The sequence below is a fragment of the Artibeus jamaicensis genome, unplaced genomic scaffold (genome assembly GCF_021234435.1).
Source record: "Artibeus jamaicensis isolate MK-2021 breed Jamaican fruit bat unplaced genomic scaffold, CSHL_Jam_final contig_391, whole genome shotgun sequence".
Classification (NCBI taxonomy): Eukaryota; Metazoa; Chordata; class Mammalia; order Chiroptera; family Phyllostomidae; genus Artibeus; species Artibeus jamaicensis.
Window position 1 is genome coordinate 28963747 of NW_026521814.1, and position 13885 is coordinate 28977631.

Sequence of the window (13885 nt, forward strand, 5' to 3'; positions counted from 1 at the left end):
TTTGTGCCACCCCTTACTCACTAAACAAGTGTATTTATAACAAAGTTCAAAATAAATAGATAGATAGATAGATAGATAGATAGGAGAAAACTTCTCTTTGCAAAAGAATTTCAATTAATAAGCTGGAAAACAGAGGGTCACCATTATCACACCATGATAACTGTTGCTGGCAAGATAAATCAGCTAATATTAGTAGGTGAAAGTTTAAGGGGAAACAGGATATTTGCATAAACACCCAAGTTCCACCGCCTACATTGCCTCATTTGCTTTCGTAAATGTATGGTGTCCCACTGCATGGAGTTACGTCATGCATTTCTCATCTCATAGTTACCAGCTGAAACTTCTGTGGACCCTGCTATCAGAATGGAATGAAGAATGGGTAGGAGGTGGAATCAAGTTGTAAAGCATGGGCTTTGAAGAGACATAGACCTAAGTCCAAATAACAATCATCTCACTTTCGGGCTATCTGGCTCTAGGCAAGTTAATTAACTTCCCCAAATCTCAGTTGTCTCAATAGTAAAATTAGAACATAGCTACTACATCTTAAGGTTATAGGTAGGATCAAGTGAAACATCAGATCATATAGATTCAACAGATGATGTACACTGTCATTGTTACTATTCAATCAGAAATTTTTCAAAATATCAGCTGAACTGTGTGAGACAATTTGAAGAGAACACGTTTCTTCCTGATTACATATTATCATACTCAGGCCAAAAGAGCAATCTTAGGAAATGTAAAATAGAGCTGCAGCAACATCACCATAACTTTGACCTTATTCTTATTTGGTCAATAGAAAAAGTGAATATACTTTACCACAAAAAGTAGCTGGTGAACCAAAGTGTCAGAGATCTTATAAGAAGCATTAGTACTGGAGACTGATCCAACTAAAAGATCATCTTTGCTGTCCCGGGCTGATTGATTAAAAAGTCAGACACTCCTCTGAATTCTAATCTCTATACGCAGAGGTAATACCAAAAGCTTTGGACTATCCACATAAGGTGAGAAACCATTCTCATTTCTCATGGCCCCAACAAAATATGAAAACTAAAATTTTTGTTCACATTTCTTTATCCACAAAATACTTTTTCAACTCCAAGGGGAAGTGGTTGTAGGTAACTTTGCTGTCATTTGTGTATTTGCAATGTCAAATCATTGCCAGCTCTGGAAGAAAGTAGATGTCTTTTACTCGTCTCCAGATAAAATATACAAACATCGGTGGTTAAAGGAGTGAGACAGAGCCTCTGTCGGTAGAAGTGTTCAAAATTTGTTCATTAACTCAGTCACTTAACAAGGACTTACCAAGCATCTACTGTGGGCCAGACATTGTTTGGTGTCAACAATAAAAAGATTAAAATAAAAAGAACAAAACTTCTGTCCTCAATTAGCCTACAGCCTAATTAAGGGGAGATAAGACATACTGACAATTATAAGGCAGCATGATAAGTACTTTGGGGGGCAATAGAATGGCTTCAGGGAAGAGGTTAAGTTTCTGTGGAACTCACCAGAAACTTAGGACATACCTGGCAGAGGGCACAGAGCCGGTAAGCACAAAGACATGCCAGGAAGCTTGAATTCAAGGTTCCCTTGGGGGAGCAGGTACAGATGGGCTGGTGAATTAGGCTGAAGCCATTAGCAATTTGAGCTTTATCCTGTTCAGTGGAAAAGTACTAGTTCAAAGGGGGAACATTTAAATGTTTTCTAAGCAAGGGACTAAGAATCAGATTTAAAAATCATTGTAGTAGCTATGTGAAGATGTATTAGGAAGGGTGGTTGGAAAACCAGTTAAAAGGCCATTTGGTGCCCTGGCCCATGTGGCTGCTTGGGCATCATCCCACAAACCAAAAGGTGGTAGATTCAATTCAAGGCACTTGCCTAGGTTGCAGGTTTGGTCCCTGGTCTGGGTGCATACTGAGGGCAGCCAATTGATGTTTTTCTCTCACATGGATATTTCTCTCCCTCTCTTTCTCCCCCCTCCTCCTCTCTCTAAAATAAATAAATAATTGATTGATTAAAAAATAAAAGCCTATATGATATTGTAGTGAGAAAGGATGTGGTCCTCATGGAATTCATAAGGTTTCATGGACTGAAAAGGTATTTATTTTTGAATGGGGTCAACAAATATAAAAATAGTTCTCAACTGAAAAATCAAGAAAGAAATCAGGGGAAAAATCAGGCACTTAAAAGAATGAAAGAAACTAGTAATATAATGAATTCTCAGGTATCCAGACTGATTCTTTCTAGCAGATGAATTAGTTTATTGAAGACTTAAGATTCTTTTCTCTAACTCTGTAATTGCTTAAGTTCTTATGTGGTGTGCTGGATGGCAGAGAAAAATAAATGAAAGGCTAAATTTAATCGACTTGTCTACCTTACGTCTGCTTAATATGGGGTTTCAAGGAGAAGGTGAAAACTCTCATTACCTTAAAGCGTTTGGATTATCTGTGGAGTGCATGGACATATTCCTCATCTCTGCAGATAAATCAGGTCATTGCAAGAGAACATGCACATACTGAGAGAATCATTGCCTCTTTGCATTGGTGCTCTAAAACACTATTCCACTTTTCATATTAAAAGCTTTATCTGGTCCCTTTCTTTGAATAATATATGCGGTGCTCATTTCTCTTTTACCGAATTAGGCTCACGTTCTGATGAAATGTCTTACAGCTGTGGTTTAATGGACATTCTCTCCTGGCAGTGGTAACTGTCCAGATACTTAAATGCAAAGCGGTGTTGTCATTTCACTGTAGAAAGCTTCTTGTTAAGTGTGAATCTTACAGCAGAACTAAGAAACGACTGCAGCTTTATTTTCAATAATACTCTTTCTTAGCTACTCACAGGCAGATTTAGAAATACCTATTCACTCACAAGGCAAGAAATGAATTTTACGGGAGAGACAAGGCAGGGGAGCAGAAGCCTTCTGTTTTGCTCTCCGTCTGGTCATCACGGGCAAGAATGAAGAAGGGCTTAGTTTTTTAACTAGAAAAATGTTTGAACTCTGTATATTTACCAATTTGTATACTCATTAATTAAATTTTTTTCCGTTCAGAAGTGGTATTTGATACTTTATTCCTCCTAAAATTAAATTTTTTCTAATCCTGGACTCTCGCCTGCCTCAGGGTTTGTGTTTGTCAAATTACCCGAACGCCGCACGATCACAGGGAGGAGACCAGTAACTGCAAGAGCGGACAGACCAGGACGCGCGGGAGGTTGACTGAGAGGAAACTACATATCCCGGCGTGCCCCGCTCACGCACAATGGAGCCCTGTCGTCATTCCGGAAGCCGGGCGGCGCGTCCCGGGCGCGCCCCGGGATTCCGGTCTGGATCCCGCCCCGGGCGGAGGGCCCTCCTGGGCCGGGAAAACTGCAATTCCCGGCATGCTCTGCTACGGGTGCGCCTGTCTACGAGAGCCACGGCGCCTGGGAGCGGGTTGGTTTAAAGTGGTCTTTTAGTTCTATGGAAACCGGCCCTCCTGCTGCTGGTCAGAGCCACAGGCGGACAGATGGATAGTGGGGTGAGGCTGCTGGGCTCCGGGAGGGTGAGCCGGGAATGGAGGTACGGGGTCCATGGGGGAGTCGGCGGCTCACAAAAGGCCACCTTCACCCCTCCCTGCCGTCTTTTTCCCCTCCCTGGCGGAATTTAGTTTCGCTCTCTGGACCTCAGGACCCTGGTTTCAGGCATTTTTGCACTGGACGGCGGTGAAACCGTTTAGGAGTAAAGTTTTTGTGTTGGTCTGGCTCTGACCGAAGGAGGGAAGAAGAAGCACCAAGGACGGCCTCCGGATAAGCACCACCATCGCCTAGCCTTTTCTTTATGTTAGGTTGGAGGTCATTGGTTCCTGAGAAAGCCCTTTCGATGTTAATGAGTTTCGATATTGGCCGCCTGTTATCCATCCTCCTTGGCCTGCTTATTAGAATGCGGGTGTTAGGAATTTACATGCGTTTATTGCTGTTTCCCCATTACCTGGCACGGGCTATAGACATTTCTTAAATTTTTGTTGAATTACGCCTGTTTGTAGCCACCCACAGAATCCCATGCATTGTGCTAGGGTCTGAAGATAGAAAAGGATTAAGAATGTGACCCCGTTTTGAAGAAGCTCACAGTAGTGTGGGTTGAACATCCACACACCCCTCATGTCCCTGATTTATCAGTCTAGAAACACCCAGGCCTAGGTCCCAGAATCCTTTCTGTTCTCTGGTATCCAGCCTCATGGCTTTATAAGCCACGTATATATTGCCAACTTCAAAATTTATATCTACAGATTGCACTACTTCCTGGAAATTCAGATCTACAAGTTCAGTCTTATTGAGCATCTTTCCTGTTTTAAACGTAATATGTCCAAAACAACTGTTGATCTTTCCTCTAAAACTAGTTCTTCTTAATAGGCTTCCATTGTCTCAATTAATGGCAAAACCATCTTTCTAAATGCTTCCTTTTTCTCCTATCTCCTAGCTAATCAATCAACAAAACCTATTTTTATACTATATCTGAACTCTGACCACTTTTCACTATTCCATTACTATCACCCTGGTCCTAGCCAGTGGCATCTCCTGCCTTTATTATTATGGCAGCTGCCCAACTGGTCCTCCTACTTCTGCTGTTGATCTACCATCCCAGGGGGGTAGCCAGAGTGGTCCTATTAAAAGGTAAGCTGGATCACAGCACTCCTCAGCTCTAAACCCTCCAGTAGCTCTGAGAGTCACTGAGCCTTAAACCCAAACTTTTATAACAGTCTATAAGGCTCTTTGTGATCTGGTCCCACTATAACCCTTTGACCCCACCTCCCACTGTTCTCTCCTTCACTTGTTCCTCTACAGCCAGACTGACCACACACTCTTTTTGGACCAATTGGCATTCTGACTTCAGGTCTTTGCATTTACTCTTTGCTCTTTCTGGATCTCTTTGTCCCCCAGCTATCCACATGGCTCACTCCAGCACCTTCTTTACCTTCTTTCATCTAAGTGAGGCTCTCTCTGACCACACTGTTACAATGGAAGCCTGCACCACGGTCTCCATCCCATCCTCTCTTTCTTTTTCTCCACTGCACTTATCTCCAAGGAACAAACTATGCATTTTACTTAATGTCTATACTTCTTAGCCGGAAAAGATGCTCCACGGTGGCAAGGAGTTTTGTCTGTTTGTTAGATGTGTGAGTGAATGAGGACAAGCCACTGACCAAGTTGTTTTCCAGTGGTTGTGATACACAAGACTGCATGTCTGGCCTGTTATTTTGGTGCCAACAGCACATAGTTGTAACTGTTGTCAGGTATAGGAATGGAGCCTCTGTCCACAGAAGCAAGTATTCCCTTTCTAAAGTCAACCTGGCTTTTCCTGGTATTAAATGACATTGGGCTTATGCTCTGCTCTCAGTGAGGTAACTTACATAGGAGGTCCTTGGAAATACTCTCCCTAAACCTAAAAACAGGATTGTATTAATTGGATAATGATATATATTTTTAAAGTAGTTTTAAAGTAGAACTTTCTAAAAATAAAATTTTATATTTTATAATTTTTATTATTGTTACTGTCAAGCATCAGAATGTAGGTTCAAGACTGCACCGTGTATTTCACTCAAAAGCTTCATCCCCTGCCCACCATCAGTCTGTCCCAGGTACCTTGAGGTGAATATTTTCTCACCCTTCCTTAGGGTGAATTTTCTATAAATCTCTCCCCTTTAGAGGCTGGAGGCCAAGTTTGTTCTTCCTTCTTGTTTGAGAGTATTTTTTCTCTCTGGAAGCCCAAGAAGCTCCAGTGTGGATCAGGTTCAGGGGGATGTGAAGGATGATGAAAATCTAATTCTTACCCAGCTATATATAATTTTTCTTTTTTAAGCAATCAAAGCAATTTGTTTTTCAAGTCAAATATGTACACACCCTTTAAGTAAATGTAGGCATTTTATCCATATCTTAAATACCTTAAGGAAATATCAGCAAAATTACGACATTTCAACAATTACATGAAAATATTAGGTGGCAGTCTGCATCTCATTAAATATGTATGGGAAGCTTGTATTCCATTTCCTTTCTAAAACCTTGTATTTTTAGGAAAGAAAATAGACTTGCTGTATTTGCATTAGAATTCCGTGCTTGGCTCCTGATGTAGGCAGTCCTTTGTATTGTAACTGGCCACCTCGGCCTAACAGGTCCCCTCCCGCTGTGCCTCTGCTTGTCCTTTCCTTTACCTCCTCCTTGTTTCTCCACCAACTACTGCCTGTGACTACAGTAAGTCTGGAATGCTTTTGTTGCAAACAACAGGAAAAAAAGGACTAAAGCTAAAAATAAAAGTTTATTTTTCTCACATAAGCAGAGTTTGGAAGAAAATGTCAGATTAATCTGAGCTTCTCTGGCTGTTGCCTGTGTTTCTCAGACACTGGTGATCCATGGCTGCGTTTACATTAAGAGGGAGGCACTACATGACTGACTGAAAAAGCTCTCAGGGCATCAGAAAAACAAAAGTTTCCCCAGAAGCTCCTTGCAACCTTCTGCCTAAGGTCTCATGGGTGTGCTAGCTGCAAGGGAGGCTGGGGACATGTACTTCTCATCATCACTTAGGAGACAAAGGAGCCAACTATGTCTGCCACAGACACCATTAAATTCTCTTTCCATGCTTTTTCTCCCCTCCCCAGGCCTGGTTTATTTTCAGGTTAGTAGTAGCCAGACAGCAGGCCACAGAAAACAGAATGGAAGGTAACCCCGCATGGTGTTTCTGCATTGTTACTCCTCCATTCTCTCCCCAGCCCTCATGGTTGGTGGCTCCCTAACCCTGGCCCTCATTTCAGTGCAGCAGAGCTAGCCCTGGGAACTGTCTCAGAGGCTCTTCATTCTGTGACCTGAGGAACACTATCTTGCCCCAGGTGGTAACAGAAGCAGGAGCCTCCAAATCTGGCTTTTTGCAGAAATGTAGATGAATCATAATTCAAATCTTTGTATATCCGGAGACTCACTGTCTACATATAGCCTTTGTCTTTCCCTTCAGGAACAGGTAGAAACACAAAAGAGTTAATAGGAGAGCTTCTTCATCCCATGTCCTTAGCCGATTGTTGACACAAAATCTCTTAAAAGAATTCAAAAAGATTTATGTGTGTCAGAAAGGTATTGTTTTTTGTAGAGGAGCTCAGAAGTAAGAAATTCTGGTTGAAAGTCATAATAGAAGAGTGAAAAGAAATTGGTACCCTTTGGTCTACATTATCCTATTTTCCCCTCCCCCCAGCCACTGTCATCACAATTCTATTCTCAGTTTCTGTTAAATCAAATATGTTTGTTTAGATTGTACATAAAAGGGTTATCCCATAAAGTATTTTTCTTCCTCTGACTGGCTTATTTCACTTAGCACAATAACATCCAGATTCACCCCTGTTGTTGCAAATAGCAGAATTTCTTTCTCGTGGCCAAGTAATATTCCATTTTATGTATGTATGTCTTTATCTATTCATCCATCCTTTGAAGGACATTTAAGTAGTTCCCATATCTTGACTATTGTAAATAATGCTGCAGTGGTTATGGGTGTGCAGACATGTGTTCAAGACACTAATTTCAGTTCCTTTGGACATACACCTGGAAGTGGAATTGCTGGACCATACAGTAGTTCGATTTTTAACTTTTTGAGGAACCTCCATACCGTTTTCCATGGTGATGTCGCCAGTTTACACCGACAGTGTGTAGGGGCTCCCTTTTCTCCACATCCTCACCAACATTCGCGATCTCTTTCTTTTTGATGATAGTCATCCTAACAGGTATGAGATGACATCTCATTGTGTGGTGTGTTTTTAATAATTGGTTTGATTTCATTTTCCTGATTTGTGATGTCGAGCACCTTTTCATATACTTTTGGTCAGTTATATGTCTGGAAAAGTATCTGTTCATATTTGTTGCTCATTTTTAAATCGGATTTTTTGTTGTTGAGTTGTGTCCATTCTTTGTACATTTTAGATTTTAACTTCTTATCAGATATATGGTTTGTGAATATTTTCTTCCATTCTGTAGGTTGCCTTTTCAGATAAGTTCTAAGGGTCTAAGGTACCGCATGATGACTACAAATAATAACATGGTATTGTATACTCGAATGTTGCTGAGAGTAGATATTAAGTGGTCTTACTACACACACTCGAGTTAACTATGTTAAGTAGGTGAGGTGATGAATGTGTTGATTATTTTGATGTTGGTAACCATTCTATAATGTACACATATCAAATCATCATGTTGCACACTTTCCATATATATGTTTCTATTTGTCATTTATTCCTCAGTGAAGGTTTAAAAAAGTAAAAAGAGAAATACGAGGGCCATTCTCTGAGACCTGTGGTGGGAAGATAGAAGGTGCTTGAAGGGCTGTGTCAGAATAAAGCAACGCCCTCAATGGTTGTAGCAGGGTTATGTTGGCAAGAAGCTCAGCTTTTACAAGTACAGCTCCTCATCATGCTTCTTGCCCCCTTAAATCCTGCCATCAGTTTTCAGACTTCTTTAGTTCCTGCTGCGGGTCCTGGGAACCCCCTTCAGTGACTTGGGCCAGGGGTCATCCCCACTTCCACTGCCTGGGAGGTAAGGGGAAGGGATACGTATGATTGCTCAGCAAGCAGGGGAGAAAAGTGTGCTACTGATGTCCCAAGTGGGGCCTTTGTGCGAACATCCCCGTAGGAACACTGGTGCTAGTGATGGCTAAGGTTACAGTCTGGTGAGTGTAGAAGAGTCTGTTCAGGATGGGGTTGCAGGAAGATACCCTTATGTTTCCCCCAACCACCTTGTCATTGAAGGTTGGGTACACAATCCATTCACATGGTGGGATTGCATATACACTACTCCTGATACCTGAAAGAATGGTCTTACTACCATTTACTTTCATAGTTAACTTTGGGGGGAAAACTCAGGAAATTTGATGTCAACAGATGTAGCAGTCTTTGCTATGAAGATAAGTTTACAAATTATTTTTTTAAAGCACTGCTTCAGTGCAGTTGATAAATCTATTTTATGACAATTGCTCAGAGGTCCAAGTATTGATTTTTTTTCTAGAAAGGCTGTATTGGGAGTATGTTAAAATGAAAATGTCTGGTAATGAAAGCGGTAATAACTCCCTTAGCCAAATCATAAGTCCTTATGTATGTCTGAAAGTAGCAGATAAGATAGACTAGATTGTAATGCAATAACAAACTACTGAACAGTCTCAGTGGCTTACAACACTATAAGTTTATTGCTCAGTCACAGTGGATGTCATGGATGGGTCATGGTTCTACTTCATGTCATCGTGACTCCGGGATCTTGGCAGATGCACCAGGCCCTATGTGGGATGTTGCTCATCTCATGCAGAGGGGGAAGAAGAGGTGGTGAGTGACAAGGTGGCTCTTAAAGCTCCTACCCACATTTAATAGGTAGGCAAATGCAGAACACATGGCCACCCCTGAGCTCAACAGGACAGGGATGTAAAGTGCTGCCACTAGAAGGGGCGGTGGCTATTTTGAAAACTGATAGGATTTACTACACTAATATTCTGACTTTAATCTCAGGTGCATTTGGAAACTTCAGAATCCAGACCAGTCCTCTCTCCAACTTACATCAATGCTACAGCTTCTGAAACATTCACAGCACTTAAGCAAAGGATGAGGATAGTTGAGGAACAGACCAGTTCTTTGAGGGATGACCTAATAATGTTGGACTTTGGTGAAAAAAGGTAACAAGTGAAAAATAAACTAGACCTCTGTAGGTTGAAGAAATTTGCTTCACTAATTATTAAAAAGGAGTGAACTAGGTATTAACAAAAGAACTGAAAAATAACAGTTTCTATTTGAACATTACCATATTTTTCAGACTATAAGACCCACTTTTTCTATAACATTTTTTGCTTCAAAAATTTTTTTCCTACTTTTTTCCTCTAAAACATAGGTGCGTCTTATGGTGCACACCCCAGATGCACCTAGTTTTTTAGAGGGGGAAATTTTTTGAAGCAAAAAATGTGGCTTAAATAAAAAGTGCATCTTATAGTCTGAAAAATACAGTAATTAGGAAATATTTGCAAGATAGTTGTCATCCTGTGATAGAGCTACTACCACTATTCCCTTAAACAGGTATTTGAACTGTGTTAATCAGGTGCGCATTCTTTGATACTCTGTTTACCTTCAACTCCTAAGAACAAATTAAATTTTTGTGTAATTAGAAAAATTTTTGGTTCTTATTTTTTTAATAAAAAAGAGACTTATTAAAGGTGAACATCTAAACTTGATCCTTGCCATTACATGTGGTCTTCATTTTCTTTTCCCAGATTTATTGTAAATTAAGAGATTTTAAGTCTTAAAAAAATTCATAATTTAGAAGGAAGTACTCAGAAAAGAATTGCTTTTTTTCCTCGTGCTGCTGTTATTAGAATGGATTATCAATTTTTATCAATGGCCTAAGAAATCTGGGTGCATATCAGCCAATAATCAAGTTTATTGGTGTGATTTTCTTTAAAATTACATACAGGCATACCTCATTTAATTGCATTTTAATATTTATTGAATAAATATTGCATTTTTTACAAATTGAAGTCAAGACCCTCCACCAGCAAAAAGATTACAGCTCACTTTATTGAACTACTCACTTTATCATCGTGGTCTAGAACCGAACCTGCAATATATCTGAGGTATATCTCTATATTTCCTGAGTGTCTCTCACAAAGACCTAAAATTAGTGTACTTGGTACACTAATTATTGCACTAGTTATTCTAGCACCTATAGAATAAAGAACTCTTCAGCAGTTAAAGAGTAAATTTGTACAAATGTTGAGTATATTGGAACAAAACAGGAATGCTTATTATGACCTTGTTTAAATATATTTTTAAAAACATAATATATTGTCTCCATGCTAACTTTAATTCTTAGTTGAGCATTATAAAATTAGAATTTAACATGTTTTATGTATCACCTGTTTTTACAACAAAAATGTTCATGAAAAATTCAGATTAAAATAAACAAGCATTAAGTACTCAGTGATCTTTGCCCATCCCACATTGGTCCCATCCTTTTTACCTAATAGTGCTCTCTATATTTAAATTTGGAGGGGCTAACAGTTGCTTGTTAATTTTTGTAAAATTAACAAGAGTAAAAATTGTATAATTTTTACTCTTAGAAATGTTACATTGACTCAGTGGTTGAGATTCCCGTAGTACCCATTGTATTGCATAATGTTGTTATATTGGGATCTTTGTCCAGAGACCATTTTGAAACTCCAGAATGTTTACCAGCGCTTGTGAAACAGAATATCACTGGTCCTGTCCAGGATAAAGTAATTTGTTCAGGAAAAAAAGATATTTTATGGAAGAATTGTGAGTTTCTGATAAATCGAACGTGCCATCTGGAGAGCCTCATCCAGTCCTTGAAGTTAAATATCTTTAGTCTGCAAACTGAAAAGGATTTGAATCCACAGAAAACAGGTATAGAGAGAAGCGAATCATCAGAAATTTGGTCCTTTATGGGTGCTTGATGAGTTTTTGATTCTTTTCTTTCTTGACCTTTCAACTGCCCTGTGAACCTCCGGTCCGGTAGCTTTTCTGAAGGACCGACTGAATACAATACAGGAGGAGCATTCCAAGGACCTGAAGCTTTTGCATCGTGAAGTGATGAATTTGCGCCAGCAACTCAGAGACATAAAAGAGGAAGAAGACAAGGCACAGGATGAAGTGCAAAGGTTGACTACCACCCTGGAGATTGCCTCAGAGACAAAGGTTTGAGTCCAGAGTTGTGAATGCAAACTCACTGTCACGTGTTAGTGGGAGGAGGCAATGGACCCAAAAAACTAACTTGTAAAAACAGGTGATGTTGATGTGAGTGTTCTTAACATCTGAAATTTATCCACATGGACCACATAAATGATGTGTGCCATCAGTAATTCAGAATTTATAGAGTCCTTCCCCTGTGTACGTGGCTGAGGGTCCAGAGGTAGGAGGTAGTCTGTGCTCTTTAGGAGCTTATATGCCACCTAGGAGAGCCAGGCATAGCATGGAAAACAAAACAGAGAAAAATAAAGGCATAGAAGATGTTGACAGACGAGTATAGGGCAGTAAGTGAATAGTAAAGAGTGTTTCGGATTTGGGTGGGTTTGAGAGGCTGTGTGTACCCTATCTACAATAGATCATAGGAGGCTGTAAGAAAAATGGGAGCTGGACCTTTAGAAGACAAAGTAGTGAGGTAAGAAAATGTCAAGTTGCACACACAAGCCACAAAGAATAGACTAGAAAAATAAGCTAACAATTTTGTTTTCCTGCCATGAGCCAGGTGGTATAATAGATATTCAGCATGTTATTTTGTTTCATCTTTGTAAAGCCTCCTGATGGAGGAGACCACGTTGTCCCACACTGATGATGAGTGCCAGGGTCCAGAGAGAAGTCCCTGCTCCAAGGCCACACTTCCCTGTCTTCTTCCCGTATCTCGGGTTTGAACCTAGATCTTTCCACTGGGTGCAGGTAGGGGTCACTGCATTCATTTGTGGGAAATAAGCTGGAAATTAGCTGAAGATCACATTATAGAGGATCTCAAACTCAAGAATGAGTACTTGGGCCTGATTCTATGGGAGGTGATTAAAGTTTTTGATAAGGCAGTGGCATAATGAAGCAGGAAAACTAATGCAGCAGAATTGTATAGGAAAGTCAATACCAGAAGAAATTGGAGGCAGGGAGAAGAATTAGGAATCCACTGTTATTTGAGGCTTGAGCCTTATTAGGTCTGACTTGGGATTGTGGCATTTTATAAAGAAAGAGGGGTGGTCTGTGAAGATAGATATGCTGGATTATGGGACTGGGTAGGGGCTGAAGGTAGGAAAGAAGACAACCATGACTTCTGAGGTTATTACATATGTGCTACCATTAATAATGTAAAAGAATAATAGTGAAAGCTGTGTTTTTTATCCTTAACTCCTAAGCACGAATCAGCTTTGAGCCTAGAAGAGAAACACAGGACTTAAAAAAATAGAAATATATATCCTGTAAGAAAAATCTCTGTCAATTACCCGGCTCTTCTCTGAATACTGAATTTTATATAGGAATTGAATGTGACTAATCCCTTTTTACTGTCTGAAAAGAAAAATGATAGAAGTCATCAATCAAAGTGCAACAGAACTCCCCTGGGTTCTGTTGCCCACTGGTGGAAAAAAACCCATGACTCCCGACACCAGCATCTTATGAAAAGGATAGAGACTGTTTATTCAAAAGTTATACAGGTTCAGAATAATGGCGGAATTTGTTTTCAAGTCCCAAAGTCTCTGAAAACTAAACACCCATACACACACACAGTCCTGCTGCCCCTTGCCAAACCAGGCCAGTCCAGTGTACTGTGTCTCAGAAAAAGAATTAGAAGTCCACTGCTCAGCTGAGCAGATTCCCACTGGCTTCTCCCAGTCATTCGTGCTCATCTAGGCACCTGCTGTTAATCCAAAATCGCACGGCCCCTCCTCATGGTGGGCCAGTTAGGGTCCTTCTGCATCCTTTCAAACCACATGGCCGTGACAGCATGGCTGCCTCGAGCTGGAGTTTCAATCCCAGCACAGATCTTCCTCCGTGACCCCATTTCCAACTCCTCCCACACTGGGTTACACTGCTAGTACTCTGGTTTCTTCTGCCTTTCTCAGCTGCCATGGTCAGGTGGGCTGGCCTGGCCCTGTGACTGGGGCGAGTGCCTCCTGGCTGCATCGCAGGTTAGAGTGCCACCTCTCTCCCTGGCTTCAAGCCAGCTGCTGGCAGTACTAAAACACTGGCCAAGTTCCTTAGATATGCAAAGTAACTCAATGGCCCTGCTCTGCTTCCACTTCCCCCAGCCATATTAGTGGAGATTTGGGGGCTTCTCAGCCTGCACCCCAAGTTCTGGACCTCATTCCACACCTGTTATAAAAGTAATAAACATACTTCTTTTAAGTATCTCATTGTAG

The 13885-nt window shown here is 40.7% G+C and overlaps 1 protein-coding gene across 1 annotated transcript in view; it reads left to right on the forward strand.

Moving 5' to 3' along the window:
• The first annotated feature begins 3333 nt into the window (after positions 1-3333).
• The window catches only part of CCDC150 (coiled-coil domain containing 150), a 72686-nt gene continuing 62134 nt past the window's right edge, over positions 3334-13885 (forward strand). The window contains exons 1-4 of the mRNA XM_037167020.2: positions 3334-3515; positions 9498-9661; positions 11179-11399; positions 11512-11690. Of these exons, the coding sequence (XP_037022915.2) occupies positions 3504-3515; positions 9498-9661; positions 11179-11399; positions 11512-11690 (576 nt within the window). The 5' untranslated portion in view covers positions 3334-3503. The remainder of the gene's footprint in view (positions 3516-9497; positions 9662-11178; positions 11400-11511; positions 11691-13885) is intronic.